This window comes from Carettochelys insculpta, chromosome 16 (assembly GCF_033958435.1).
Source record: "Carettochelys insculpta isolate YL-2023 chromosome 16, ASM3395843v1, whole genome shotgun sequence".
NCBI lineage: Eukaryota > Metazoa > Chordata > Testudines > Carettochelyidae > Carettochelys > Carettochelys insculpta.
In genome coordinates, this window is record NC_134152.1 from 37,988,867 (window position 1) to 38,016,243 (window position 27,377).

The window sequence follows — 27,377 nt, forward strand, 5'->3', positions numbered from 1 at the left end:
GCTCCCCAGCGCGCGCCAACGGCCGCCGTAGAAGCAGCGGCTGAGATTCCGAGAAGGGATTGGCCGAGCCCGTCCGAGGCGGATGTGACGTTGCAGCAACCCGGGCGAAGAGCGGAAATAGCCGCAGAGAAGCCGAGCAGGGATTGGCTGAGGGAAGCGGCGGCTGGGAGGCCGGAAGCGGCAGCGCGATGGAGCTGAGCGAGATGCTGTACAACAAGTCCGAGTACATCGAGACGGTGCGCGGCGCTGCGGTTCCAGCGCTGCCCGGGGCGGAGCTGGGGCGGGTGGAAGACGGGAGAGCGCCAGGCCCTCGCCGGGCGTCCAGCCGCCCTCGCGGAGCGCTTCGTGAGACTGGCTGGGGGGTGGGTCAGAGATGTGCTGTAGGCCCGTAGCCTGTCTCTGAGAGCGGCCGGGCCGAGATGCCTCGGAGGGAATGGGCGGGGACCCACGGCAATTAGCAAATGGCTCGTCCCTGTGTTCCAGTCCCAGCTTGTGGCAGTTTAGGTTTAGGGACACCTGGCACATGGGCTTCTGCCTCGGGCCATCTTGCCTAAAATCCAGTGATGGATCTCTCTCCCATGAATGTATCTGATTCGTTGTTGAACCTGTCAAAACAAAACAGCAGTCATATAGCACTTCAGAGTCTAACAAAATAACGTATTAAGTGATGAGCTTTCGTGGGACAGACCCACTTCTTCAGATCACAGCCATACCCAGAACAGACTCAATATACAAAGCACAGAGGTCCAAAAATCGTCAAAATTGACAAATGAGAAAAATTGTTATAAAGGTTGGCAAATCAGAAAAGCAGAGGGGCGGCAGGAGGGGGGTGGGGCAGTTAAGAGTTAGACAAAACAAAGTATGTAAAAGAGTCCTTATAATGGGCCAGATAATTGCTCTTCTGCTTCAAACCATGCGTTAATGTCTTGAATTTGAATATAAATGACAGTTCTGGGCATTCTCTCTCTAGACAATTGTTCCTTTTCAGTAAAACACAGACATTAACACAGTCATTAACAGAATGGCCCACTCCATTAAGGTGCTGGCTGACAGGTTTGTGTGTTTGGAGCTTTGTAATGTCTATTTTGTGTCAGTTCTTTGTTGAAGAGTAACAGAGAGGAAGCCATGCTAGTCTATACACTATCAAAACAAAAAGCAGTCAAGTAGCACTTTAAAGACTAGCAAAATAGTTTATTAGGTGAGCTTTCGTGGGACAGACCCACTCTGTCCCACGAAAGCTCACCTAACAAACTGTTTTGCTAGTCTTTAAAGTGCTACTTGACTGCTTTTTGTTTTGTTGAAGAGTGTTTGCAATCTGTCCTATATACATGGTGTATGTGTATTGTTGGCACATGATGGCATATATGATGTTTGTTGAGGAACAGGAGAATTTGCCTATGATTATGTGATTAATATGGTTAGGTCCAGTGATGGTATCTCTAGAATAAATATGTGGACAATGTTGACAATGGGCCTTGTTGCAAGGAGAAGTTCCATGATTAGTATTATTGTGATATAGCCTGTGGTTGCTAGTGAGAATACTCATACGGTTGGGAGGTTGTCTGTAGGAGAGAACAGGCCTGGCACCTAGGGCCTTCTGGAGTGTGGCATCCTGATTTAGGATAGGTTGTAGGTCTTTAATGATGCATTGCCGTGGTTTGAGTTGGGGGCTCTAGGTGATGACTAGTGGTGTTCTGTTATTGTCTTTTTTGGGCCTATCTTGAAGTAGTTGGTTTCTGGGTATTCGTCCGGCCCTGTCATTTTTGAACCTAGTTACACTTTTGGCCTTCATGATATCATGGGGCATTAAATGCACGGTCTGTCTTTGGGTTATGTGAAGAAGTGCTTCCTTTTCTTGGTTTTAAACCTGCCTTTTCATTTCACCTGGTGACCTCTGGTCTTTGTAGTATACCAACGGGTAAATTACAGTTGCCTATTCACTTTCTCAGCATCTCTAGCGTAGTCTCCCTTGGTTATCTCATTTGAAGCTGAACAGTTTCACCCTCTAATCTTCTCTTGTATGGAATTTGTACTATACTCTCATACTTTTTTTGCCCTTTTCTGTACCTTTCCCAGTTCTTACATATGCACACCACATATGTGTGTATTCATTCTCCATTTCTGAGATAGGAGCAACCACAACTTCATGCAGTATTCAAGGTGTGAATATACTATGGAGTCATACCAGGGTTATTATGGTATTTTCTGTTTTATTAATTGTCTCTTTTCTAATAATTCCTAATATAGTTAGCTTTTTGACTGCTGCAGCACATTGAGCAAATGTTTACAGACTACTGTCCCAAGATTCCCAAGATCTTTTCCTTGAGTAGCAACAACTAATTTGAAACTAACTAATTTTTCCAAAATACATTTATTTGTACTCATCGACGTGAATTTCACCTGACATTTGGTTGCCAAGTCTTTCAGTTTTTGTGATCTCTTTGTAATTCTTTGCAGTCAAATTTGGACTTAACTATCTTGAGTAACTTAATACCATTTGCAAATTTTACCACTTAATTCTTAACCCCCCTTTCCACATCATTTATTAATATGTTGATAGGAGAGGTCTCAGTATAGCTCTTGTGAGCTATTTCCCAGTTTTCATTGTGAAAACTGACCATTTATCCAGACTCATTTTCTCCTCTTTTTAGTCAGTTCCTGATCCACAAGAGAACCATCCTTCTTACTCTGTGAATGCTTAATAGACAAGCACGGCTTTCTCTCTGTTACTATGTACTATGAAAACAAAAAAGCAGTCCAGTAGCACTTTAAAGACTAACAAAATAATTTATTATGTGATAGGCTTTTGTGGGACAGACCCACTCCTTCAGACCTTAGACATACCAGAACAGACTCAATATTTAAGGCACAGAGAAGCAAATATTGAGTCTGTTCTGGTATGGCTATGATCTGAAGAAGTGGGTCTGTCCCACAAAAGCTCATCACCTAATAAATTATTTTGTTAAAGTGCTACTGGACGGCTTTTTTGTGAATGCTTAGTTTGGCCTGTTTCCCAAAACGTGCCCCAGGCACTTGTCTCTGCCCTAAAGAGCATTCAGTCTAAGGGCTAGTCTTGACACATATGTGAGGGAGCACTGCAGAGCAGGCAGGAAGACGCAGGTCCTGGTCTTGGTGTACAAGCCATCTAAACAACCCTTGCCTGGAAGAGCTCCTGTTCAAGAAGAGCAGTCTGCCCTGGGAGGTCCAAAGGAAGGAGTAATTTTAAATAGTCTCTTTTTAAGAGTTTCTTTTTTCATATTAGTAGAGTTTTCATCTTTCCTAAATGCAGGCTTCCAAATAAGCAATCTTAGGAAAGAGTAGTACAGGTTGCATCTCTCTAGTCCAGCACCCTTGGGACCGGACTGGTGCCAAACGAGAATTTGCCAAACCACGGGAGGTCTGTATCGTCTAGCAGCATTAACAACACATCCTGCTTACTGGGCTCTTAAATTACAGCTAAATAACTCTACAGAACACTGAGAGCCAGGACTCGTGGCCGTAAACAAAGTTTATGGGACCATGGGAAACTTGGCCATATCCATGATAAGTGGTCATCCAGCTAACTAAACTCATGCCGGACTATGGTTGTGGTCGGATGAGAGTGTTCCAGATTAGAGGTTCAACCTGTATGATGAGGATGTCAGCCTAGCACATTTCACTTCTTCCTTGTATTCTTTAAATTACAATATTACTGTCTTGACTATTTTAAAACAGTCTGTTATGGAAGAGTCTTGCATTGTACAATACATGTCTCAGATCTCTGGTACTGGAGATAACTGTGCTGAACTATTATTGCTTTTAGGGTGCTGTTTATTTGTCCCTTGGTGTTTGGTGATTTAACTTGTGCAAAAACATCCCCAAATTGATCCGTCAGCTTACTGTTCTTCCTTCTTTCAAGACATGCCTCTGCCTTCAATGCAGTCTATTAGAAATATCTATAGGATGCCTATAGGAAATGATCCTGTTAATGATGTCTATTTTGTAAAGCAATTGAAGGTACCAGGTGGCTGCTAATCTGTAACAGAAAACCTGTATCTAGAAATATGTATATATTCAGACATTACTTGTCATGTGTGACCCAATATGTAATGAGAGGTGGATCAGGGATCTCTGCATTCACATGATGTCCCACTGGATTTAGCTGAGCAGAGTCCCAGTGGGAGATTTACTTCCAGAATAGAGTTTGAAGAAGGATTCGGTGGAGGACTGTTGACTATTAAGCTAATACTATGTTAGATCTTGCCTAAAGACAAGCATCCAGGAATCCTGGAGTCAACAATAATGCATTCTGTTTGCAAACCATGAGTTCTCAAATAGCATTCTGTAATGAAGATTCAGTATAGTAAAGGGGCTCATAGAATATAGTAAGACTTTTTGTATCACAAGGCTGTATTTCTGTCTTTGATCATCCTTCTTGCTCTTGTTTTCCCTCAGGCATCTGGCAACAAAGTCAGCAGACAATCTGTGCTCTGTGGAAGCCAGAACATCGTTCTAAACGGAAAGGTATGTAACATGAAGTCACAATTGTAGTTTTTGTAAAATTGGGCATTTCACTGGTTTACAGTCAAATGTGCATGTGTTGATAAATTGTATAATCAAAGACCTGACTGCCATGCTTTGGTTTGTTATGAAATATACGCAAGGCCAAAATACGACATTAATAAACCTGACTGACAATGGGTAAGAAAAAGGGTTTATAGAATACATTCTCTGAGAAGCCATGTCATGCAGCAATGTTACATTCACCTAATGCAAGTGGTGTGCTCCCCACATTACACATTTTAGCTGATGATATTTCTGCTTTGATTTTACCAGTTATATCTCTTTATGGCTGGGTCTACACTAGCACCCCCCTTTCAAAAGGGAGATGCTAACGAGACACTTCAGGATATGCTAGTGAGGTGCTGCAATGAATATGCAGCACCTCGTTAGCATAATGGCAGCCGTGGCACTTCAAAAGTGCCATTTTTGATTGTGCGCAACTCATCTACATAGGGCGCTTGCGAAAGGACCCTGCACACGTCAAAATCCCCCTATTCCTATTTGGGAGTTGAGTTGAGCTTTTAGGATAATATTCAATCATTATTTTAAAATGTGGGTAATGGAGAAGCCACCACAACCCTTCGTAAATTGTTCCAGTGATTAATTACTCTCACTCCTATAAATTTACAGTCTGAGTTTGTCTAGTGTGAACTTCTAGCTGCTGGATCAATTGCTGTATTGGGATCCAACATTTATAGGATCTCTGCACTTGCTATGTAGTCTTTGGGGAAGCTGCTTGACCTTTCTATGCCTCAGCCTGACTATTAGTAGAATGGAGATAAGAACTGACCCCTTTCCACGGGTGTCTTGAAGTTTCATTCATTCGTCTTGGATGGCTCTCATGAAAGGGACTTCAGTTTTGAAGCTGCATTTTCTATTCTCATTCATATGGCTTGTGCTGTAGGGCCACCATTGATATATATTTGTGTATGCTCATTGCAAAATGTGCTCTTTGGGGTCAGCTGAGCTCTGCTGTAAGGTGTAATTTAACTGAAGTTGCAGTAGTGCTCAGTGTGGCCTAGTACAAAAAAGGTACTGACAACATGGGCAGGACTAGTACTCATTTGGCTCTCTTTCTTTCTCTTGTTATGTAGACGATAGTTATGAATGACTGTATTATTCGTGGTGATCTGGCAAACGTAAGAGTTGGACGCCACTGTGTTGTGAAAAGCCGTAGCGTTATCAGGCCGCCTTTCAAGAAATTCAGCAAGGGGTAGGAGTTTTTGTTTCTTTTATGTTATTCTGGGAGACTTGTTAAACTGAAAGGTGAATTTAGGAGCTCTGGATTTGCTAAGAGCTGAACTCAGGGGACCATTTCTCTTGTCAAAGTTTTGCATATATCCTCTGAAATCAGCGTGTTCTTTTATTTCCTGCTTTGTTTTGTGTGTCAGTAATCTTATCAAACTGCAGCATGGAAGTCACTGGACTGAACTCAGACACGTAGGTGAAGGAGAGGCTGACCTGTTCATTCTTTTTAAATGTACATATGTGCAATCGTTATGGCTAAATCTATTTTGCTAGTGGTTAGGATTCTTATACAATTATGTTTAAATTTTTCTGTTCATCTTTTAAAAATATATGCATAATGGGAAACAGTTATTGATTTTCTAAGTCCTGAGTGCAGCCTGGGCTTAGCACATACTCTTCCAAGGAACCTCAGCCAGATCTAACTCTATTAATAGGATATTTTAATATCTATGTAGGAAGAATGTTGAATTGTACAATATGTGTCTCAGATCTCTGGTAATGGAGCTAAGTAGGCTGAAATATTATCTGCAGGATTCTTTTTATTTGTCCCTCGGTGTCTGGTTATCTAATATGCATGGAAAAACACCCCCAAAGTGATTTATCAAGCTACTAAATTTACTTCTTTCAAGACATGCCTCTGTCCTGGATGCTGTCTGTGAGTCTGTCAGATGCTACAGGAAATCAGCCAGTGAATGATGTCTAGGTTGTATAGCAATTGAGGGATCGAGGTGGTGGGTTTTTTGTAACAGAAAAAGTATATCCAAACGTGTATACAGTAAACTCTTTCATATCCGGCAGCCCCAGGACAGGGAGGCAGCTGGATATTTATATATGCCAGATAACAAAGTTCATTTTCCTCCATCCCCTCCCTAAGTGGGTCCTGCTCAACCACTTCCCCATTACCTGGTTGGTGGGGACAGCAGGGAGCCGCTCTGGGCAGGAGAGTGGAGGAGCCAGCTGCTGGCTGCACATACACTCAGAGGCCACCAGAGCAAGAACCAGATGGCTGGGGTGGGATGGAATGCCAATTACTTGAGCATTCTGGTTGTTTGAATGCCAGATAAAACAGTTTTCAGTATATTCATATGTTACTTGGTGTGTGTGGCTCAGTCCTGCAGATCACTGGACCAGGGATCCCTGCACTCACATGAAGCGTCACTGGAGTCAGCTGAGCCCATCTGAGTGCAGTGATTGCTTATGTGTACACAGTGAGGGGCCCAGATCTTTAGATGCCATTTTCCAATCAAAGCCTCCCAGGGTTGAGGAGGCCTGAATTTATAATAACTACACGCTTGAGATGAATTCAGTACCCTGTCAGACTTTCTTTTTGCACCAAAAAAAGCAAAATAGGCACAAATCTTTTCCCCCCTTTGCACATTAACTTTTACGTCCCCTGGTATCTTAATATCTTGGCTGACATACTGGCAAACGTAATTTGTAGAGATTCCCAGGTCTAAATGATCATGCAGCCTACTGGCCTTTATTTACATCTAATCTGAACACTAGCCCTGTCCTTTTGGGACCATGTATTAGCTATAGATATTTTAAATGGACCTTCATGGCCAGTCATGTACTCTTGTGGCCTTGTCAATGTTTTTGCCAGTAGGTGGCTCTGTAAGGATTCCAGCCATTTAATCATTCTGGACTCTTGACTTCTTTGCTTTGTTCTTATTCTTGTTTCCCATTGTTGATCCTAATTCAAAGTGCCTTAACAGGAAGCTGACCTAAAGCTGCTGAACAATCTGCTAAGCCCAGAAAGTGTCAGACTTCATGTGCTCAGTGTTTTTGCTGCCTGCTTGGAATTTAGTAGTTAAAAATCAGTAATCAGAAACATTCACATTTAGTGTTTCTTCCTCCCCACACCTCAAACTGATGGAGTTTTAAATGCAGATAATTGCTTCACTGTCTCAGCCCCTTTGTGACAACCGTAAAGGTACTTTTGCCCTGAAGAGCCTATGGTCTGTTGGGGCAGCATCACAAACCAGTGAGTGTGCTAATTTTTTATTCATCTCTTACCTCACTCTCTGCCCCTCAGGCATACGGGGCATGCAGTGACAAAGCTGGAGTGTATCATGTGGTTACAATCCCTAGCCAGCCGCTCAGATGGCATAATTTAGAGGCACTTGGAGGCTGCTGTTTTAGGCCCCATCTAGGCTCAGGAGCAGAGGGTGGTTTATAGCTACTTTTTTACCACCCTCCCTCCTTGGTCGTGCGCTAAGTAGAGCTTGGCTAGGCCCAGGATTAAGACCTTAAATTGTAAAAAATAAATAAATATACCTTTAGGTGATATTTTCATGTGACTGCAGAAACTTCCCTTGTTACTGTTACAAGCTGCCTTGTTTGTAAATAGTCATAAGACCCAATTTAATTCAGGAGCTAATGAATGAGCACAGACAGTGGCTGTCCTGCTGCAATTCTCCTACCTGTACAATTCTAGGGTACTGCCTGAGAAGTAAAATGTGGGGTCCTACAGTTAAAAGGCACTAAGATTTGAGCTTCTGTGGTTAGTAACAAAGGAGGTGGAAGGGTGGCCCAGTAGTTAGGACACTAGCTTAGGAGGTGAGACTCAGATTCAGTTCCTGCTACGCCATAGGCTTGATTGTGTGACCGTCCCACAAAAGCTCTCTCTGCCTTAGTTCTGCATTAGTCCAAAGGGTAGAACAGCACTGTTCTGATCATGGTGATGCTGAGATGATAAATACATTAAAAGATTGAGAGGCACTCAGATCCTATGGCCCTGTAGCCAGATAAGTGCCTCAGACAGAATGTCCATGAAGTCCTGGCTAGCAGGACCTACTTATATCCCTGCAAGCTGGTTTGGCTTCTCCTTGTGTTGATGAGGGGACATTGTTGTGTGATTTGGGGTTTAATGCTACTGTAGATTAATCTGTGGTGCAGTGCCTGTGCATATAATCCCCTCTCCTTCTCCAGAGTTGCTTTCTTCCCACTCCACATTGGTGATCATGTCTTTATAGAAGAGGATTGTGTTGTCAATGCAGCCCAGATTGGCTCCTATGTTCACATAGGCAAGAACTGTGTCATTGTAAGTATGCATCATCAGTCTTCCTCCTGTAAACCCCTCAAATACAGCTAAGACCTTGTATTTCCCTTTGCTGTCTCCAAGTATCAGGGAAAGTCCATCCTTGGGTTAAGAGGGGTGGACTAATTTTGGATTGCACCAGTGGTTCCCATCCTCGGGAACAGATGCTACCCCGAAGTAGTCTGTATTGCCACAGCTGACAATGGTCACCTTGACCACAGTAATTCCCTATCCCCAGATTGGAACCTGAAAGCTCATTTGGGCACAGAATGTACTCTTATGTATTGAGTGCTTCTAAATTGAAGTCACTACAAAAAGCAAGCCAAACCCTTGGGCTGGAGTGTAGAGTTAGGAGTCAGTGCTCGATCCCAGTGTACCTCTGCTGCATGCCTCCCATTCAAGTGTGTATGCACTTTGCTCTGCAGTACACTTGAGACTGGGGTTGGTGAAGGGCAGAACACCCAGCTACCTGGGCAATAGCCGGTATTAGCAATGTTCTGACATTGGCACAGGAATGGAAGGCCTGGGAAGCCTTGACTAATGAACCTGAGGTAAGTGGGGGGTTATGCACTAGTCACACTGCCTTATTTTGACTGAGGACATCCTCTGAATTCTACATTTACAGTACAGATAATCCCAGACTCTGCATCCTGCTGGGCTCCTTAGAGGGAGGGAGGCAGCCAGCTAATAGCTCAGATTAACCGATGCCAAACATGTGCCCATAGCACTAGGTCTTTCATCACAGACATCAACACAGCAAAGCCCACGCTGCTTGCTGCTCTGTAAGAACCTGGAGTTTGGGAGGTGCCACCGTGTACTGCCTGGAAATGGTCAAAGTTAGCTGGGAAAGCAGGAATGAGACAGCGGTTCTAGAAGAGAAGAATGAAATTGTGTCTTCTAATGGCGTGATGTTGAAAGCCAGCAAAATTGGGGGTGATAATTAGATAAGGTAAAAGGCCGTTTCTGTGACCTGTAACCTGGTTGCCTCTGACACCCAGCACCACTGGTGTAGAGGGACACGCACTTGGGTTTCAGTTTCTCAAGGAAACTGATGGTCACTGCTCCATTGTCTGGCTTGTTCCCCTTCCTTGCAGCACATGGCACCTTCAGCTTTTAGTCAGTAGTAGCTGGTGCAGGCAGCAGAGATGGCCCAGGTCCCTTTTTCAGAGCCAGTGTCTGGGAGTGTCTTGTTCCCTCTTACAAATCAAGCCAAGCTGCAAGATTTTAGAAAAGCCTCATGAAGAAGGGGATGTATAATGACATTATGAAGCCTCCATGGCTCCTATCTGCCTGTAATGAATGGCCAAATAATGACTCCTATTAGAAGGGGCTTTCCTTTGTAGCAGTTGGCAGTGTATCCTGGAGATTGATTTGCAGTTTGCTGTGTCATCGTTCGGATAAAAGAATTCATGGAGCATTAACTGCTAATCATTCCAGAGCAGCTGCCAAGTGTCTTTGAACAGGATGATACTATCAGAAAGGGTAATGTCCCAGTTTCATTAAATATTGCAGCAGTTTCAGTCTAATCGCTGTTGCCTGTTTCAAAGACCTGCTTGTGCTTTTCAAACCTTGCATTTACACAAGGCTAGACAAGAGGACGTCCCTATTAATTGGCTATTGTTTCTGGGCTTTGTCTGCTCCTATAAATCAAATAAGAGCAGATGGGTATCAGCATGCATGAGGAATTGCTGATGTCAGGGTATCCAGAGGAAGGAGTGCTTTTCACAGATGTACTCAGAACAGATTTGAATAATGCCATACAGTCAAGGTTACTGACTACTGCAATGGGGAATATTATGCCCAGTGATTACACGGCTAGGGCTACCAATTCCAACTTAAATATCTCCTTACCTGAAGTGACTTGTTTTCATACAAAATTCCTACTGTGTATTTATGATGAACATTCAAATTATTCCACCTAGAAGACAGTCTCTGCTAGTATGTGTTGATCTGTAAAACATTAAAGTTTGCAATGTCTGTTAGCACACAGAAATGTCTTGTTGGCCAAAGCTACATAAAACATTTTTACACCTGCTTGACGTGTCTGAAAGCAAACGGAAGGACTAGGAATGCACCGCAGTAAGTGCCCTAATACTTTCCAGACAGTCAGCATGACAGTAAGGGCTTAGCTACACTAGGACACTTTTGCTGCTTTAATTTTGCGGCTACAATTTAAGGGGCATTTGCTATTTTGTGTGGTTGGACTATAAGGGCAACACATCAGTATAACTGGGCTTGTTTCCCAAATCAGAAATAAGCTAGACTGGTGTAAGACAACTTTATCCAGTATAACTGCATCCACACTGGGGCTCAGACCAGCACAACTATCAATAAAAAATCACAGCCCTAACCAACACACTTATTCTGGTGTAACTTCTAATGTAGACCAGGCCATACAGTGAAATCAGCAATTGGAGCTGAGAGGAGAAAAGCCCCAGGCTGCAGGCAGATGCCTTGCTTCTCACAGACAGTCCCTGTGATGGCTTTGTGCAGTTAAGACATACTTTTGAATATTAGAAGCATGAGAAGGAGCAAGACAGTGTATTTTTGTTGTTGTTTCTACAGTCATGTGGAATCCGGTCTCTGTTTTAGGGTCGCCGGTGTGTTTTGAAAGACTGCTGCAAAATTCTAGCCAACACAGTTCTGCCCCCCGAAACTGTGGTCCCACCTTTCACAGTCTTTTCAGGCTGCCCAGGTAAAGTCCATTTACTTTTATTTTCACCATAAATTCAGCTAACTTGTGTCCTGACATTTAAAAGAAATACAAAGCATTGATGTGAAGAAGGCTGGGTAGATTCCCTGCTTGTGCTGTCTTCAAGTGGCAGCACAGGAGAGGGTGAGAAAGGGGCAGTGCTTAGTGAAATGAAAGGACAGTCAATGAAAAGAAAGGGTTCTAACCTATGGAACTGGCTGTATCGGGATGTTGTTGGGACAGGAGTTCAGTATGAGTAAGCACAGCATCTGCACGTAGAGTGGCTCGGCCTTGCTAATCTGATTGCCAGCTGGGCCCATTCTCAGTTACAGAATTGCTTCCGATCAGAGTTGACAATCAGCAGCATGACCTGTCGAACATGCAGCATCCCCGAGGCAGTTCTGCTTTGGCTTCAGTGACTGTCTTTCTCTTCTGTATGGTTGGGATTTGGAGGTGCCTTCATAAACCTAGCTGCAGAGAATTCTGTTGGACTTCTGTGCTTGTGCTACATACATGCGCAGATGCTCCAAACTGAAACATGTGAATGCTCCCATCAGACTACACCTCTGCCATAGTACAGAGCCCACCCCAGCAGCCCTGCTGACCATACTGGAAGTGTCATCTGTTCCAGTCATTTGGAAATAGCAGTGGTGGAAAGGTCAATGTAACCCTTGTTCCCTTGGTTACCTGCCTTCCTTTAGGAAAGAGAGAGCTTTCATGACCCTTGTTTACCTAGGGTAAGTGTAAGCTATTAAGGGACCTAGAAGGAGACAAACTGCCTTACTGCCCTTCTTAGAGGAAGCCAGACTATTGTATTCATCTGCTTGAGGGCAATCCCTACACAAACATATTGATTGCTGTTTAACCTGCAGGATATAGAGCATAAATACTACAGGCAGAACCTCTGTAATCTGAGACTCTGGTATGTCAGACCGTGGATATTGCTGCACCAGAGACCCGGGGCGGGGGGCAGCCAGGAGCCCAGCAGAGTGAGGCTGGCAGCCAGGAGCCTGGCTAAGGCAGGAGTGCAGCTGGGAGCCACACCTGGGCCAGGAGTGTACCCATGCTAGTAGCAGGGGGCTGGTGGCTGGGACCCCTGCCAGGGCTGGGTGACTGGGAGCCAGGCCCACAGCCTGGAGGGGAGCCCAGGAATGGGGGCTGGTGGCCAGCAGGTGAGCATTGGCCTCCCCTGGTCCAGCGAAGTCCCTGATTTGGGACCACTGACGTCCCAGGGGTGCTAGACAAGGCAGGTCCAACCTGTAATGGAGAAGCCACATAAAACTTTCCCAGGAGAACACTTGCACTCATGCTCTGCTTGGCTTTTCAGGGCTCTTCTCTGGAGAACTCCCGGAATGCACCCAGGAGCTGATGATTGATGTTACAAAGAGCTATTACCAGAAGTTTTTGCCACTTACTCAGGTCTAGTAGCCAGTTTACTGTGTTTCAGAGACCTAACGGCACTGCAGAGAGCTTGGGGAAGGGGGGGAGAGGGGAGAGGAGCCTTTGCTGTTTGGAGTAGCCTATCCTGGCTGTGTGCTATTAGCACTACAGCTCCAGCAAGCAGGTCCTTGTGAAAAGTCAGTGTCTTGTTTAAACTTTGTATATTTACTTAGATGTATTTCATTCCATAGCACCTGTGAGATATACCACTAAATGTTTTGAGCACAGTTACAGTTCCGGCTAGATTAATGCATCCTTCTGCTATCGAGCACTGGGGCAGGAAGGACCATACTGTAAATACTTCCTAGCCAGAGTGAATCGCAGACATCTGTTCTATTCAGCCAGGGTGTATGACTGTTGGAAATAGCCTTTGTCCTTGAGCAGAGAGGCTGTGGGGCCAACATTCTCATTATGAGTGACTACTGTAAACACTGTGTCCACGTAAGAGCCAGGGTTCTCCTTCATCTCCGCTCTAGTCTTTGGACTGAGATTCTCTCCCCACACTAAGAATAGAACATCTGTCTCCCTTAGCTTGCTGCAAAGCTTTCAGTAGCCAAGCTTTCCTGAATCCTACCCCGCAGAACAATGGGAGAGACCTGCCTTTCTCTGCCCTGTCTGCAGGGAAATGTTTCACCATCTGGTTACTTTCACTTAGACACATTTACTTGCACTAACTCTAAATGCCTTGCAGAGTTAGTTTCTTTCATGGCTGATGCTCATTTTTCTTCTGAGTATCATGCAGCACAGAGAGTCAGCAGGATTAAGGAGAGAGGATGCCCATCACTCCTCTTCTGCACTGAATTACCTGGGACCAAAACTGGGACAGTGTGATATTTGTCCAGGGTTGCAATGGAGGGAAGGGAGCAGAAGGTGGAGGGGAGCTCAGCCTGTTGGCTGCTCTTAATTGCAATGTAAAGTTGTAATATAAACCTTTTTTTAAAACCATTAGAAAAAGTATAGAGTGTAGCATTTTGGGTGTTAGGCGTAATTCTTACGGGGTAGCCTGAGTGCTTAACTCACATGAGGCCACCAATTCCACACACCTGACTCCTGTAGCTTGGATCCCTGCCAAGGATTAACAGTCTCCTCTTGTTGGATTGTATTCAAAGTTATCATTATCCCTTCCCTGCTGAACCTGGTATTTAAAATCAGAGCCTCTGTACGGCATGGTGCACTGACTGGGCAGCCAAAGTGCATGGCAGTAGAGTTGTAGGCATGTGGTGCTTAGAATAGCAGCAAAGGGCCTTTAGCTGTTCTGTGTCAGGTAGGGCTCTGTTACACGTTAACTAACTAGCAGATATCTAAATACTACCTGTGTTGTAACTACTGTTAATCAAATGTAACACCACTGTCTGGTTTGTTTGTCTTTTTTACTGTACATAAATTAAAAGCCTCTTATATGGGTCAAGTGACTTGAAAGTTGTAACTTTCCAAATCAAATTGCTCTGAAAGCAGACTAAGTTTCTGCCAAGGGCACCGAGTTCCTGCTGTGTTGATGGACTTGTTCCACATTCTATTGTTCAGAGAGAGGGGCCTAAGCTATTACCAGGCATTTAGTTTGAGTACATTAAAGAGCTGCTTGTATCACCAGAAACAGAATCCCTCGTGCCGTTGCAGTCTGTTGCACCAGTGTGTCTAGAAACAGAAAAATAAAATTCTAGAGCCGCTGATGGGAAACTGTTCTGAGAAACGCTTGCCTTTTAATGTGACCACTAGCTCCAGCCAAGTAGAGAATGGAAGGTGGATGTAAACAGTTACAGAAAAATAAGAACCCTCCAATTCTGCTAGTAGTGATTAAAAGAGGCAGCTAGAAGGAAAGAGATGGTTTACAAACTGGACTTCTAGTGAGGAAAATAGAGGGAGTGTCAGACTGTGGCAAGGCAAGTATAATTAGGCAAGCCAAAAAATAATTTGAAAAACAGCTAGCCAAAGGTGCAAATTAACAGCAATTTTTAAGTAAATCAGAAGCAAGAGGCCTGCCAAACAATCAGATGGGCCACTGGAAGATTGAGGTGTTAAAGGAGGACTCAGGGATGCCAGGCCAGTGCAAAGAGGCTAAATTAATTCTTTGGAGTGGTCTTCACTGCAAAGGGTGTAAGGGAGATTCCCAGTCCTGAGACCTGCTTTTCTAGATGACAAAGCTGAGGAGTATTCCCTGACTGCAGTGTCAATAAAGGTGTGTTTGGAATAATTTGATACATTTAAACAATAAGTCACCAGTATCAGATGATTTTCATCCACAAGTTCTGAAGGCACTCTCATGAAATTGCAACACTACTAACTTTAGCATGTTACATATTACTTCAGACAGCCCGTGTACCAGATGACTGACGCAGAGCTAATGTGACTCTGACTTTCAAAAAAGGCTTCCAAGATAAAACTAGCAGTTGCAGAATGATAAACCTAACTTAATTACCAGGCAGTTGATGGAAATTATAATAAAGAACAGAATGATCAGAAACACAGATGGGTGCAACAAGAAGTCCTGTGGCACCGTATAGACTAACAGAGGTTTTGGAGCATAAGCTTTTGTGGGCAAAGACCCGCTTCACCAGATGCATGAGTCGGGGGGGTTTCAGAGGAGGATTTAAAGAGGGTGTCTCAGTAAAGGGGAGGGTCAGAGCTGACAAGGTCTATTCAGTCAGGATGGATGTGGCCCATTGTTGGCAGTTAATGTGGAGTTGTGAACATCAAGAGAGGAGAGAAGAAATAAAGTCAGTTCTGAGACTGAGTACTGAGACCCCCTCTTTAAATCCTCCTGAAACCTCCGCACTCATGCATTTGATGAAGCAGGTCTTTGCCCACGAAAGCTCATGCTCCAAAATATGTGTTAGTCTAGAAGGTGCCACAGGACTTCTTGCTGTTTTTGAAGATACAGACTAACTCGGCTACCCCTCTGATAATTGTCAAAGATGAGTACAGTATGTTGAGAAAGAGTTGGAAAGGCTTTGGTTAAAAGGAAATTCTGCCTCACCAATCAATGTGAATTCTTAGAGGTGTCAACAGGCATGGGAGAAAGAGTGAACCAGTGGCTATAGTGCACTAGGTTTTCAGAAAGCCGTTGACGAGGTCCCTCACTGAAAGCTCTTAAATGAAGTGAGCTTGTGTGAGGGGAAAGTCCTCTGCTGGATCAGTAACACACTACAAAATAAGGAACAATGGACAGTTTTCAAGTGGAACGAGGTAAATAGCTGGAATCCCCAAGGATCTGTGCTGCAACCAGTGCTGTTCCAGATATTCATAAATGATCTGACAGAAGGGATGCACAGTGAGGTGGCAAAGTTTGCAGATGATCCAGAATTACTCAACATAATAAATTGAAAGCTGTGAAAAGTGACAAAGGGATCTCTTAAAATTGGGTTACCGGGCAACAAAATGGCAGATGAAAGTCAGTTTTCAGTGCAAAGTTATGCAGATTGGAAAATATAATTCCACCTAGACATAGAAAATGATGGAGTTCTCAGGGCTAGTTCTCTACACGTTTGCTCTGTGCGCATCACTAGTAAGGAAACCTTGAGAGACTGCTGGGAACCATTAGGAAAGAGTTTGTCTCACCTACCATAATGCCATTATATAAATCCATAAATTGCCTCCACCTTGAATACTATGCAGTTCTAGTCAGCTCATCTAATAAAAGATGTACTGGAATTGGGAAATACACAGAGAAAGTCAACAAAAGTGACTCAGGGTGTGGGCCAACTTCCATATGAGAAGAGATTAAAAATGACAAGACTTCATCTTAAAATACATAAATAAATAAAAGCTACAGGGAGACATCATGGAGGTCTATAAAATCCTGAATGGTGTGAAGAAAGCAAATAGGGAAGTGTTATTTATTCCATCATACAAGAACCAGGGGTCACCTACTGAAATTAAGAGGCAGCAGGTTTAAAACAAACTTGAGGTATTATTTCTTCACACAACAAACAGTTAACCTGTGGAACGCCTCGCTAGGGGATGTTGTGAAAGCCAAATGTATAAATTGTTTAAAAAAATAAGAGCAACTGGCTAAAACCAAGATATTCAGAGATGCAAGCAGGAGGTGTCCTTAAACCTCCAAACTGGGACTGCACAACAGGCTGTGGATCAGCTGGATAAATTGCCCTGTTCTGTGCACCCTTAGCACTGACCACTGACAGAAGACAGGCTACTGAGCTGGATGGACCCACTGGTGTGATGCTGGATGGCCATACTTATGTTCCTAGTCTCTCGGAGATGATAAAACCACAACTTGAAGTGCGTAACCTTTCCACAGAGTGAGCCCCATTCACACATAGCGAGTTACAGGTCTGAAGAGGTGATGCAAATTGCCAACTTTAGTTTTAATTTCTGCTTCCCCTTGAAGAGCAGGGAAAGAAAGAGCCCTGGTGATAAAAGAGGAGGGAAAGATTGTTTGTGAAACAGGCAGCCAGCCACAAATGCAGTCCACAGTTATCATTGATAGGGAGGTACAGGCTATGGGGAGACTGTCTCCAGCGTGCCATATTCCAGCTGGAACTCTGTTTGTCCCATTCCTTAAGAGCTGGGGCGTCTAGCCTCATGTGTTCTCCTCGTTCCAGTTTGGTAACTGCATTCTGCCTGTATCAATTATCCCTGTGATGTTTGTTGGCCACAGCAGTCTCTGGTTCCAACTGAGGTGGTTGTGCACTGTTAAACAACTGCCACGTTCCATCCACCCCCACTCTGAGCTGATGGTCTTCAGCAACAGGTGAAACAATAGCTACAGATGTCTGCACTGGCCCTGCAGCACACAATCTTCTTACCCTGATTGGAGTTACTGGAGATGAGAGTCCTGAGCGATTCAGCCATTTACAATCCAGACAGTTCCCTCCAGCCCAGAAGTGTAAGCACCGCCAATCCGCTGTAATACATAGAGCCCTGTATGGATACAAAATGCGTATCTGCAGCTGATAAAAGGTTTTGGGGATATCCATGTCTACGTATGCTGAGGCCTGCAGACATCCCCATCTGCAGGTGCCGATAACCATGAATCTCCCCACCTGCAGAGGTGGATTTCAACAAATTTGCAGAGTCCTAGATACAAAATTTGTATCCACATCTGCAAAAATGAGCTGCAGATATCCACATCTTCAGCTGTACATGGCTTTCAATACTCTAGTAGTTACAGTTCTATTACTGATGCATCAAACACTTGGAAATGCCCATTTTCTTCTGACACTAATTTTCCAGGAGAGTGGGGTTCACTTTATGTCTGCATCTCAGCCCAACCAAAACTGGCAACCCCCAGAGGTTTGATTACACGTGGGAGCTAAAATGACCCAGGGTTGGTGTAGTGACGGTTGCATCCTCCAGTGTTGTGCTATTAACGCTTGTCTACACTGGGTGTCAAAAAAAGACACTGGTTTAAACCCACTTCTGGATTATTTTAGCACTTGCTCCTGCCTTGCCTGGCCAGATCCATGTGGGTGCAGTTGTGTTCAGGTAGTTTATATCTGACTAAATACTTGTTAAATTGGGCCTGGATCCAAATGTCGCTGGAAGCTTAAGGAGCTTTGCTGTACATTTCTCCTTTGAGTCACCTTGTATGGGGTTAGTGTAATGAGAGTGTGACAATGGGCATGGGCCTGCTGCCTTTCACCTGAGCACAGCAAGTATTAAGTCTGATGTTCTTTGCACAGGAGGACAGTGTGTCCTATTGCTAAGGGAGCTTAACTGCAGAAAGGGTTTGATCTTCTAATCTAGTCCCCTGCTAACCTCTCCATTGAGAAGCAAGAGCCCTTATTTTGCAGCTGCCATGCAATAGGCATGTAGATTGCCACCTTGATCTTCACATGCCCAGGGATTCTTAAACAGCTGAGCTTCCTGCATGATCACACAAGCTAGATGTTAAGTAGCTACAGTAACATGTTCAGTCACATATCAGAGTAGCACCTGGGCTACCAACTGGCCAGCTGTGTCCCCACTTCAGAGTTTCAGCATCTCACAGGGCATTTCACAAGGATTGCTTGATGGGCAACCACACTTGGGCATCACTTGGGAAGACTCAATAAAGGGGAAACCCGCTTTGGAATAGAGGAGCTGGTATTGAGGGGTAGAATTAAGGGAGTGCAGCCAAAAGCCATTTGGATGAGCTCTGGGACCTGCCACGCTTCCACACACAGCTGGATGGAGCCTTCTGGTGCTGTGATGTGCTGGCACAGCTATGAAGCCAGGGGCCTGCACTTGCAGGGCTTTCCGAAACCCTACCAGGGTGGAATCCCCTTTTGCCACACTGCGCTGCCACTCCTCTGCCACAATGACCATCTGTTTTGTTGTCTTTGTTAAGGTGGCCTCTGCCAAGGCCTAACGACCAAGTCACCTTGAAGACCTCACCAAGGCAGCACTGTTAAAATTCACTAGATCTGCCCCTTTTACCCTCCACCCTCTGGAGCATCGCTCTGCCCGGGCTCATCTCTGCACCTCTGCTGCTGGCTGGCTGCATGGGCTGAAATGATGAAGTTTCCGTAGGCCGGTGCCGACCACTGCTGCCTCCTGGGAGTTGTCGTTTCCTGATATCTACAGTTAGCCTGAGACAGTGCAAAGAACCACAACTTCCAAGAGGAGGCTTTGCTGCACAGATCTGGAGCAAGGAGCTGCAGCAGAGCTTGTTGGCTTTGTAGGCAATGGGGACTCTGCTACTGAATTCCTTTGTTCAGGAACCTTTTAAGACCTCCATGCTTGTTCAAATAAACCAACCCTGCCTTTTGCCACCATGCTGCTTTGGGAGCGGTGAATGCCCTGTCAGGACAGGACAAGGCTGCTGGCAGCATTACTCTGTGCTCGTGTGCCTTGTTGGAACCCTACTGAAATCAGAGCTTCAGGAAGCTGCCCTCTCCCAACCTGTTTCCAGGCTAGCTGGGGTCAGCTCTCAGGGAGATTTCTCTATCATTCCAAGCCACAGGGGAAGGGGGTAACTTCAGGGCTCTGTCACGAGAGGCAATGGCCCCAGGAGCATTGCTGGAGGTCAGTCCTGCTCTACAAGGACCAGAGTCCCAGGATGGGATGTGGGGATTTCTTGGAAATAGTTGACCCACTGGCTTCAATGTCATGACCTGCAGGGTCCGGCATCAGCTCCTTACTCATGTCTGGCACTCTAGCCTCAGCTGAGCCAGGAACTCTAACATCCCTTCTAGAAAACATCCTAATGCCTCTAGCCTGAGGTGCCAACCCACCAGTGTTTATTTAAACTTAGCGGCAGTCTTCTCTGAGGGGTGGGCTAGCTGCTTAGAAAGGGGTGAGGCTACCATCTGGGGCTGTATTTTGAGTCATCCTCACACTCCTGGGGTTATATGAAGCTGGTTCAGTTAATGGAGCTGGTTTGGTTAATGGGGAGGGGAAGCCAGGGCAGGGATATTTGTAAATTAACACGTAGAACACTGACGTGACCCCTGTTCACAGACCAAGTGAGATGTTAGCAGTGAGCAGGGCTCCTAGGAAATTCACGGGGTGCTACGCCCAGGGCAGAGCCACATATGGCTGTGACCACCTGGCGCATGGGCCTGTTTCTCCTCACAGTACAAAGAGAACAGGACCCTATTCTGTTGGAAGAGACATGGAGTGTCTGTGTCCAGTAGTAATGCCCAGCTGCTGCAAGACGCAGACCTTTGGGCAGGCACCAGCTACTGTGTGCTAACAATGTCATAAGAACATGCAAAAGTCCATCCAGCCCAGTGTCCTGTCTGCCGCCCGTGGCCGATGCCAGGAGCCTCAGAGGGAGTGAGCATAACAGATCCCTCCCCTGTTGCCCATACCCAGCAAGTCTCCCTGTGCAAATCTCCGGCTAGCCTGTGCTCGGCCCTGAAACAGCGGCCAGCTGGCTTGCAGTTGCTGGGGGTAGCACATGCTTGCCTGCGACTGAGAGATAGCTCACAGGGTGCTGGAGGTGTTCCTCCCATAGGCCTGCCTGGACATCTGCTGGAGAAGCAGGGGCTGCGTGCCAGAGGGGTGTGCAGCAGGCTGTTGGTAGCAATGACTAGACTCTCGGCTGGATACACACACAGCCAGCAGAGGGGGATCACTTCTCACGGCACTGCACCCTCTGTCAGGTGTGAAGAGTGTCACGGGGGACAGTCAGAGCAGCAGAATGGAGCTGCCCTGTTTGGAATTTAGCCAGGACATGGGTGACGTGCCGCTCCCTGCTTGCACAAAGCGCCGTGCGTCTTCAGCCACCATGAATGGGGTAGGAGCCAGTGTTCCCACTGGTTTTCTGCAGCCATGGGGGGAGTAAGTTGTGTTAGGTGCACCAACGCATGCGGCTGTGCACCACCAACAGAAACACCTGCTGTGCACTGTGGGTGGCTGTGGCTGCTGTGCTGATCAGCTGGGCGGCACCTGGATCTTTCCTGGACAGCTGTCCAAGTGTTCAGCTTCCAGGGAAAGTTGGTAGGAACCTCAGAGGCAACAGAAAGATGAACTTCCAACAGGCGTATTGGCCCCTAGGACAATACATGGAGTCAGCGCTAAAGAAGAACCACTGTCCTGAGTTACCAACACTGCTTTTTGCAGATCTGGCTCTTCCCTGGTGAATCCCAGCTGCTGCCTGGTCCTCCCCTACTGAGACACAGGAGGATCCTGGCAGAAGGTGCTGTGGCTGGCTTTCTTTCTATTAAGTGCTTTGTTTAGTTTTGCTGATGTTTTATTCTCTGCTATACCAGCTGTCAAAGCCAGCGTAAAAGAGACAAGTCTCTTCTCCCTCATGGCACATGTCTGTGAGCCTGTTTACTGTGCTCGGACAAACTGGGCCATGGCCTTTCACATCTGGTAGGGTCCCTTGCTTCCAGGCTAGCCACTGAAGAGGAGCCATCCTGTGTGCAGAAAAGGTGTGAAAATTTGAAGATTGTGGGTGAAGAGTGGACAGGGTTCGCCCAGGGCACAGCTGCGGTGAAACTCAGTCAGGCCAGCAAGTTGTGTTAACAAAGAGATGAAACACAGAGTGGGTGAGAGGCCCCATCTGGGATACTGTGGGAAGAGCTGATCTAGGCAGGGTTCTGTGGAGAGAACCTGCAGGGAGGAACAATGACCAGATGTCTCTGAAAATGCAGGCAGTGAAAAAAGGCGCTTCCCCAAACACTTAGCAAACCAACCAACCAATCACTAGTGAAACGATATTAACGGGTAGTGGCAGGAAAAGGAAACCCCTATAGTTCCCAAGAGAAAATCCTCCAACTCTTAATATAGGACTGAACAAAAGACGCAAGTGTGAGAGGAGTGGATAACACCTCGGATACGACTTGCCCGAGTCTATTTCAGGGGCCTTGCTAATAAGCTGCTCATAACACACAAGAGCTGAAACTCAGGCTAAAAATCGCACCCCTCTGCTTTCTAGGAGTCACATCTTCCAACTATACCAACTAGAAACCACGTGTGCACAGGCCTGAGAAATGATTTGGCAGCTATGCCCCTCTCCCTACCTGTCACTATGAACCATTCTAAATGTGAGTTTTACACCATTGTACCTAATATCCCTGTGCACAGTTGTGTATCACACAGCTCTGCCTCTGACTGTGTATTCTCATGCAGCTAGATCAATAACATTCCAAGTACCATGTTCTCATCTGAGAGGTCGCCGTGTTAGTCTGTATCTTCACAAAACGAAAAGTCCAGGGTTCTCCAGATCTGAAGAAAGTGGGTCTGTCCCAGGAAAACTCATTACCTAACAGATAACACTGTTAGCCTGTAAGGTGCTACAGCACTGCTGTTCTGTTTCATGGTCTCATCTGTGTATTAGCCACACCCAGAGCGTGTGTGTCTACTTGTTCATTTGGTCTGTGTGCTTCTCTGAGCGTTCCCCACGCCACTGGGTCCCACCCTTTTCTCTGCTGCTGCACACCTCGAGGCCTTCAATTATTTTGAAGCACACAACCATATTGTCTCCAAATGAACTGATGAATATTCTCAAGCCAATCCAGAACAAGGCTAGCGCGGTTCACATCAAAACAACAATGGCAGCTAACGTTAGGTCACAATCTGTCTTTTGTGCCAAAAGTAACATTTTCAACAGTGGGGGCTAAGAAATATAAGGACTCTGGCCAACTGCATGTCCCGGGAAGCAAGTGGCGGGCACTTGTGAATAGCAATTTGGGAAAACAAGCAATTAATAATCATTTTGTCTGATTCCCCTATGGGTGTGTTACTTTTACTGCTGTTTTTAAGTACCATATAATGAGTTACGTTCCACACAGAGTATCACCAACCTCACGAGAGCTAAAATAAACGCGACGCCCCAACAAATCAGGCGACTGCCTTCTAAATTGGTGGTTACTTACCAAGCGATTACACCGTTTTCCCTTCTGTTTGTGAGCGGTGAACAGGTACCCCAGTGTGGTAGTGCTGACCCGGCTCCCACATCATGTACTAGGTACAAGGAGTTTGGCCCCTCTTGCAGTTCTCACCCCCACGTCTGCCTGTCCCCTGCCCAGCAATGAATTCTGCCACCGACCTCCAACTCAATCCTTGCCCCAGTCTCCAAACCAGCACTGTCCCCAGCCCTTCACCAGTTAACCTACCACCTCCCTCACTTCTGCCCCACCCAGCCTCCACCACTTCCATCCCCCCGCGAAAGCCCCACCTCACACCCAGCCCCCACAGCCTCCCCTCGGCTTCTTTTTCTTCTCCCTCCTACCCTGGAGGCTGCAGTGAGGTCCCCATTCCCCATCCAGGCTGCAGGGTGGAGATGACTTCAGGGGCTCTTGGCAGGGGGCAGAGGAATGGACCCCTTGCTCACAAGAGGGGGAAGGGGGAGCAGAGGATTACTGAGCGCTGATTGGTTGCTCTGCCCCTGGAGGAAAGGACCAATGAGGTAGCTACCCAATCAGAAGGCAGCTTTCTCCCTGCCCCACCCACCCCCACCTCTGCAGGACTTGAATTTGCTATTTTAACCTGGCTCTGGGGAGCACAATGTGATGCATGCACAGTATTTGAAAGAGGCTCCGGGCCGTCCGGCTCCAATATGAATTCAAATGCAAGGGAAGGGTTCTCTGATCTCACAAGTTTTTCAAAAGCACCCTGCATGGCACGCCTGTCGGGGCCTGGCAGCACCCTCATGGGCCTGGCACCACAGCTGGGAAACGCAGCCAGCAAGAACTCTGCTGAAAGACTGGCCGGGGGGGGAGGGGCAGATCAGCGTGCCCTACAGTGCCCTTGTTCCTGACGGTATCACCATAAATCTGCTGTGCTCAGACCGATAAGAGCCAGTATCGAACAGGCAGCATAAACGATTGCAAAACCGAAAACCCAAATGAAAGTTACAGTGCACTGTGCAGGTCCCAGGCAGAGGACAACCCCCATCCACTGCCTAATAGCAGGCTGCCCTGGGACCATCTCACACCCCAGAGCTGCTCCTTTGCAGGCTGAGAGAGCAACTGAGTGGTGTTTCTCCAGATCCCCCTTTAATGTCCCTGGCTTCTGGGCCTGAGCTGCCCTCCTCAAATGGGGCCCAGCACCACTAGTCCTTTCCTGAGGCCAGTGAGCACATTTCAGTCGGGCTGCTGCCCTGTGTGCCAGCTGAGCAGGGGCACCGATATCCCCAAGCTGCACTGCAAACAGGAGGCAGGAACCAGGCAGGGGCAAAACAAGCTGCATGCGAGAGAGTGCAGTAGCCTTAGGGTACTTCCACCCAACCACAGCAGATAGCTTCCAGGGCTACCCTGGAGTTGGCAAACCAAGCAATTCTGGTCTCGACTGGAGGTTTCTGCCTGCAGCGAACTGGACTCTCCACTTGTAACATGTGCATTTGGAGCCCTGGGGAGAGAGTGAAAGCAGAAACTTTTGCCTGGCCCAACAATGAACCCATTCACTGTTCTCCATGGCAGTGGCTCAAGGCTCCATACCAGGCATCTGCACCCTCAGTCCTAAATCTGCATCACCCACTCTTGCAGGGAGAGTGGTCAGCCTGCTGAGCACTGCTTGCGGGCGAGAGCACCGGTCCAGATGAATCAGCAGGGCTCTGATAACAATGCCTCTGAGCTCTGCCCAGAGAACCTTGTTTCCTTTGGTTTTATGCAACCATCCCTTTGTTTCTTGTCCCGTAGCAGCCTGTTGGTGCCCAGGCCCTGCTGCTGCACCTGGCGCCGATTATTTATTAATATTGGCATTGCTTTAATCTAGAACGCAGATAGGGCACTGCAAAGGCAACAGCTCTGTGCACCCAGATAACACACCCTTCTGCCCCGAGCAGCCCAGGAGCTGAAGGAGCGCAGGCCATCTGTCAGGAAGGAAGTCTAGCCAGTGGTTATCTCTAGGCCCAGGGCCAGCAAAGGGCTCCTTCATCCATCTCGCTAACTACAAGTGTGCCCCATCGTTCTATCTGAGCCACTGTCTGACAGGTCTGTGCAAGGTGAAGTGTTGGCTCTTCAATGCAGGGCCCTGTCACTCGCTCACATGAACATCTTGCTGAGTGTGCACATAAGGCTCCTCACAAATAGTTCCTACTGGTGCAGGTACTGAAAGCCCAGAATTCAACAGCTAAACCACAGACCCCTGGCCTTGGCTCCTATCCAGCACAGGCCCAACCAACAGTGGGAGGAGCGTCGTGCGAATCACGGCACACAGCTGGTGTCTCCATGATTGGAGAGAGGGAGCCCAACACAAGCCTAAGGAGAAGGGGACGCAACAGAATCAAAGCTCTGTGTGGTGGAAGCTGCATGTTTCTTTGTGAATTCAAGTTCAAGGAGGAAGAGAGCCCCAAAGAGACGTCCCCTGCAGCCCCAAATCTATTAGCGTGGGACAGGCCGCCCAGGCTGGGAGTGCAGACACCCTTAACAACTGCTTCTTGGAGCAGCGGGCCCTGGGCCACACAAGGGCAGAAGCAATTCTTGCCCTCCTCAAATCACCCTAAGCGGCATGTAGGATCTGGTCCAAGAGGGGAATAGAGCTCAGCTGCTTAGGAGTAGCAATAGTGCCCACAGTGTAACTAAACGTTACAGCCCTGCAGGGAGGGAAAGCAACAAAACCCACCACAGCACCATTTAACTTCAGAAAAGAGAACTACGCACCAACCAGGGGGCAGGTAAACGGAAAGGGGAAGGAATAGTCAGGAGTGAAATGCCTGCAAGCTGTAGGGAGGCTATTTAAAAGCCGTTGTGGCAGCTCACGCTACATGTCTACCACACATTTAAATAAACAGCAAGAGCCTCACTAACACGCCCCCACTGCTAGCCAGCAGAGGAACGCGGCAGTGGGTTTTAGGAAAGTGCCTGCAGAAAAAGCCTATCAATGGCCATTAGCCAGACTGGTCCAGGATGCAAGCCCCATGCCTGGTGTGCCAGGGGAAGGACGACTTGGTCATTCTGTTCACAGCAGACAGGGCAGTGGGCTGGGTGGAGCGCTGGTTGGACCCCCCCTTGTGGGGTGGAATCTCTCCCCGGCTTCCTCAGCTGATTCCGCTGTGCCTACAGTGGGGATGGCAGCAGGGATTTCAAATGGGGCTGTGCCAGGTGACGATGCTCCACAGACAGTATGACTCATGCAGCCCAAAAGCTCCTCCAACTCCTGGCTGGGAATCACAGTGGCAGGAGCTTTCGCCTTCTGCACCCCAGGGCCCTGCTCCTGAGTGTCCGCTCCTCTTTGCCCATGTATGCCAGGAGAGCCCCAACTCAGTACACATCAAACAAGTGGAGCTGGCGGGACTCGTGAGGGTGCCTGCTCAGCTCTGGTGATGGGCGGGGTCAGCTGTCCCAGGGTGAGGGCTCAAACATGCTGCACCGGACATGGGTTCCTGGCCGAGGCAAAGGCTGGGACCAGTGTTAATGTCAGGAGCCTGGGTCCATCGTGCTCTGCCTCCAGCCCACTGGCTGCTGTGGGAGCCACCCCCACCACATCATAACCACTCTCCTCCTTCACAGGACCTGATCCTGGGGTCACATGCCAGCAGCCCGAAGGCTGTAACTCGCTCGCAGAGAACACTCCTGACATGAAGCCAGCTGACCTAGCTCCTGCACCGGCCACCCCACGCTGATAAGCAGGCATACCGGGGAAGGGGCCTCCCTTAGGGGTCATACACTACTGCGGTAAATGAGAGCACCCCCCACCAGGGCTGCTGTAACTCACCCCACGTCTGGGTAGTGCAGAATCAGGAAGCTGTAGATGGCCCCTCCCGATAGAAGCTCAGTGGCAGGGGGAATTGAGCACTCAGCCTGAGAGCAAATATGGCTGGGAGCCTTGCAGTTAAATGCAATAACCCTCCAGTATTCTGGTACATGTCAGGCTCTGGCCTCCTTGCCCCCGGACTAGCAGGAGCAACCAGAAACAGCCTGGCCACACCAGCCAGCACAGAGACCACAGAATGGCCTCACGTGGCCAGGACAGTTGGCTTTTTAGCAAGACACCCCAGGAGGGAGTCTTGTCAAAGAGCCTCTGCACAGCTTCTCTTGGGTCCCTGCAGTATTATTCTGGGCCGAAGCCACAGCTGTTCTTCCT

General features: G+C 47.1%; 1 protein-coding gene and 1 long non-coding RNA gene across 2 annotated transcripts; one reads left to right on the forward strand and one right to left on the reverse strand.

Annotated features, from left to right (window-relative positions):
- Positions 1 to 121: 121 nt before the first annotated feature.
- DCTN5 (dynactin subunit 5) lies at positions 122 to 19,367 on the forward strand. Its single transcript, XM_075011280.1, has 7 exons — positions 122 to 236; positions 4,435 to 4,503; positions 5,637 to 5,755; positions 8,722 to 8,833; positions 11,423 to 11,525; positions 12,850 to 12,941; positions 19,249 to 19,367. Exons 1-7 carry the CDS (start codon positions 189 to 191, stop codon positions 19,267 to 19,269), a joined length of 564 nt encoding a protein of 187 aa, XP_074867381.1. The 5' UTR covers positions 122 to 188; the 3' UTR covers positions 19,270 to 19,367.
- On the reverse strand, positions 271 to 27,131 carry LOC142021936 (uncharacterized). The gene is made up of 3 exons (XR_012647821.1): positions 27,009 to 27,131; positions 10,682 to 10,780; positions 271 to 605 (listed from the first exon to the last, which is right to left on the reverse strand). It is a non-coding gene; the product is annotated as an uncharacterized LOC142021936 (long non-coding RNA).
- Between the last annotated feature and the right edge of the window lie 246 nt (positions 27,132 to 27,377).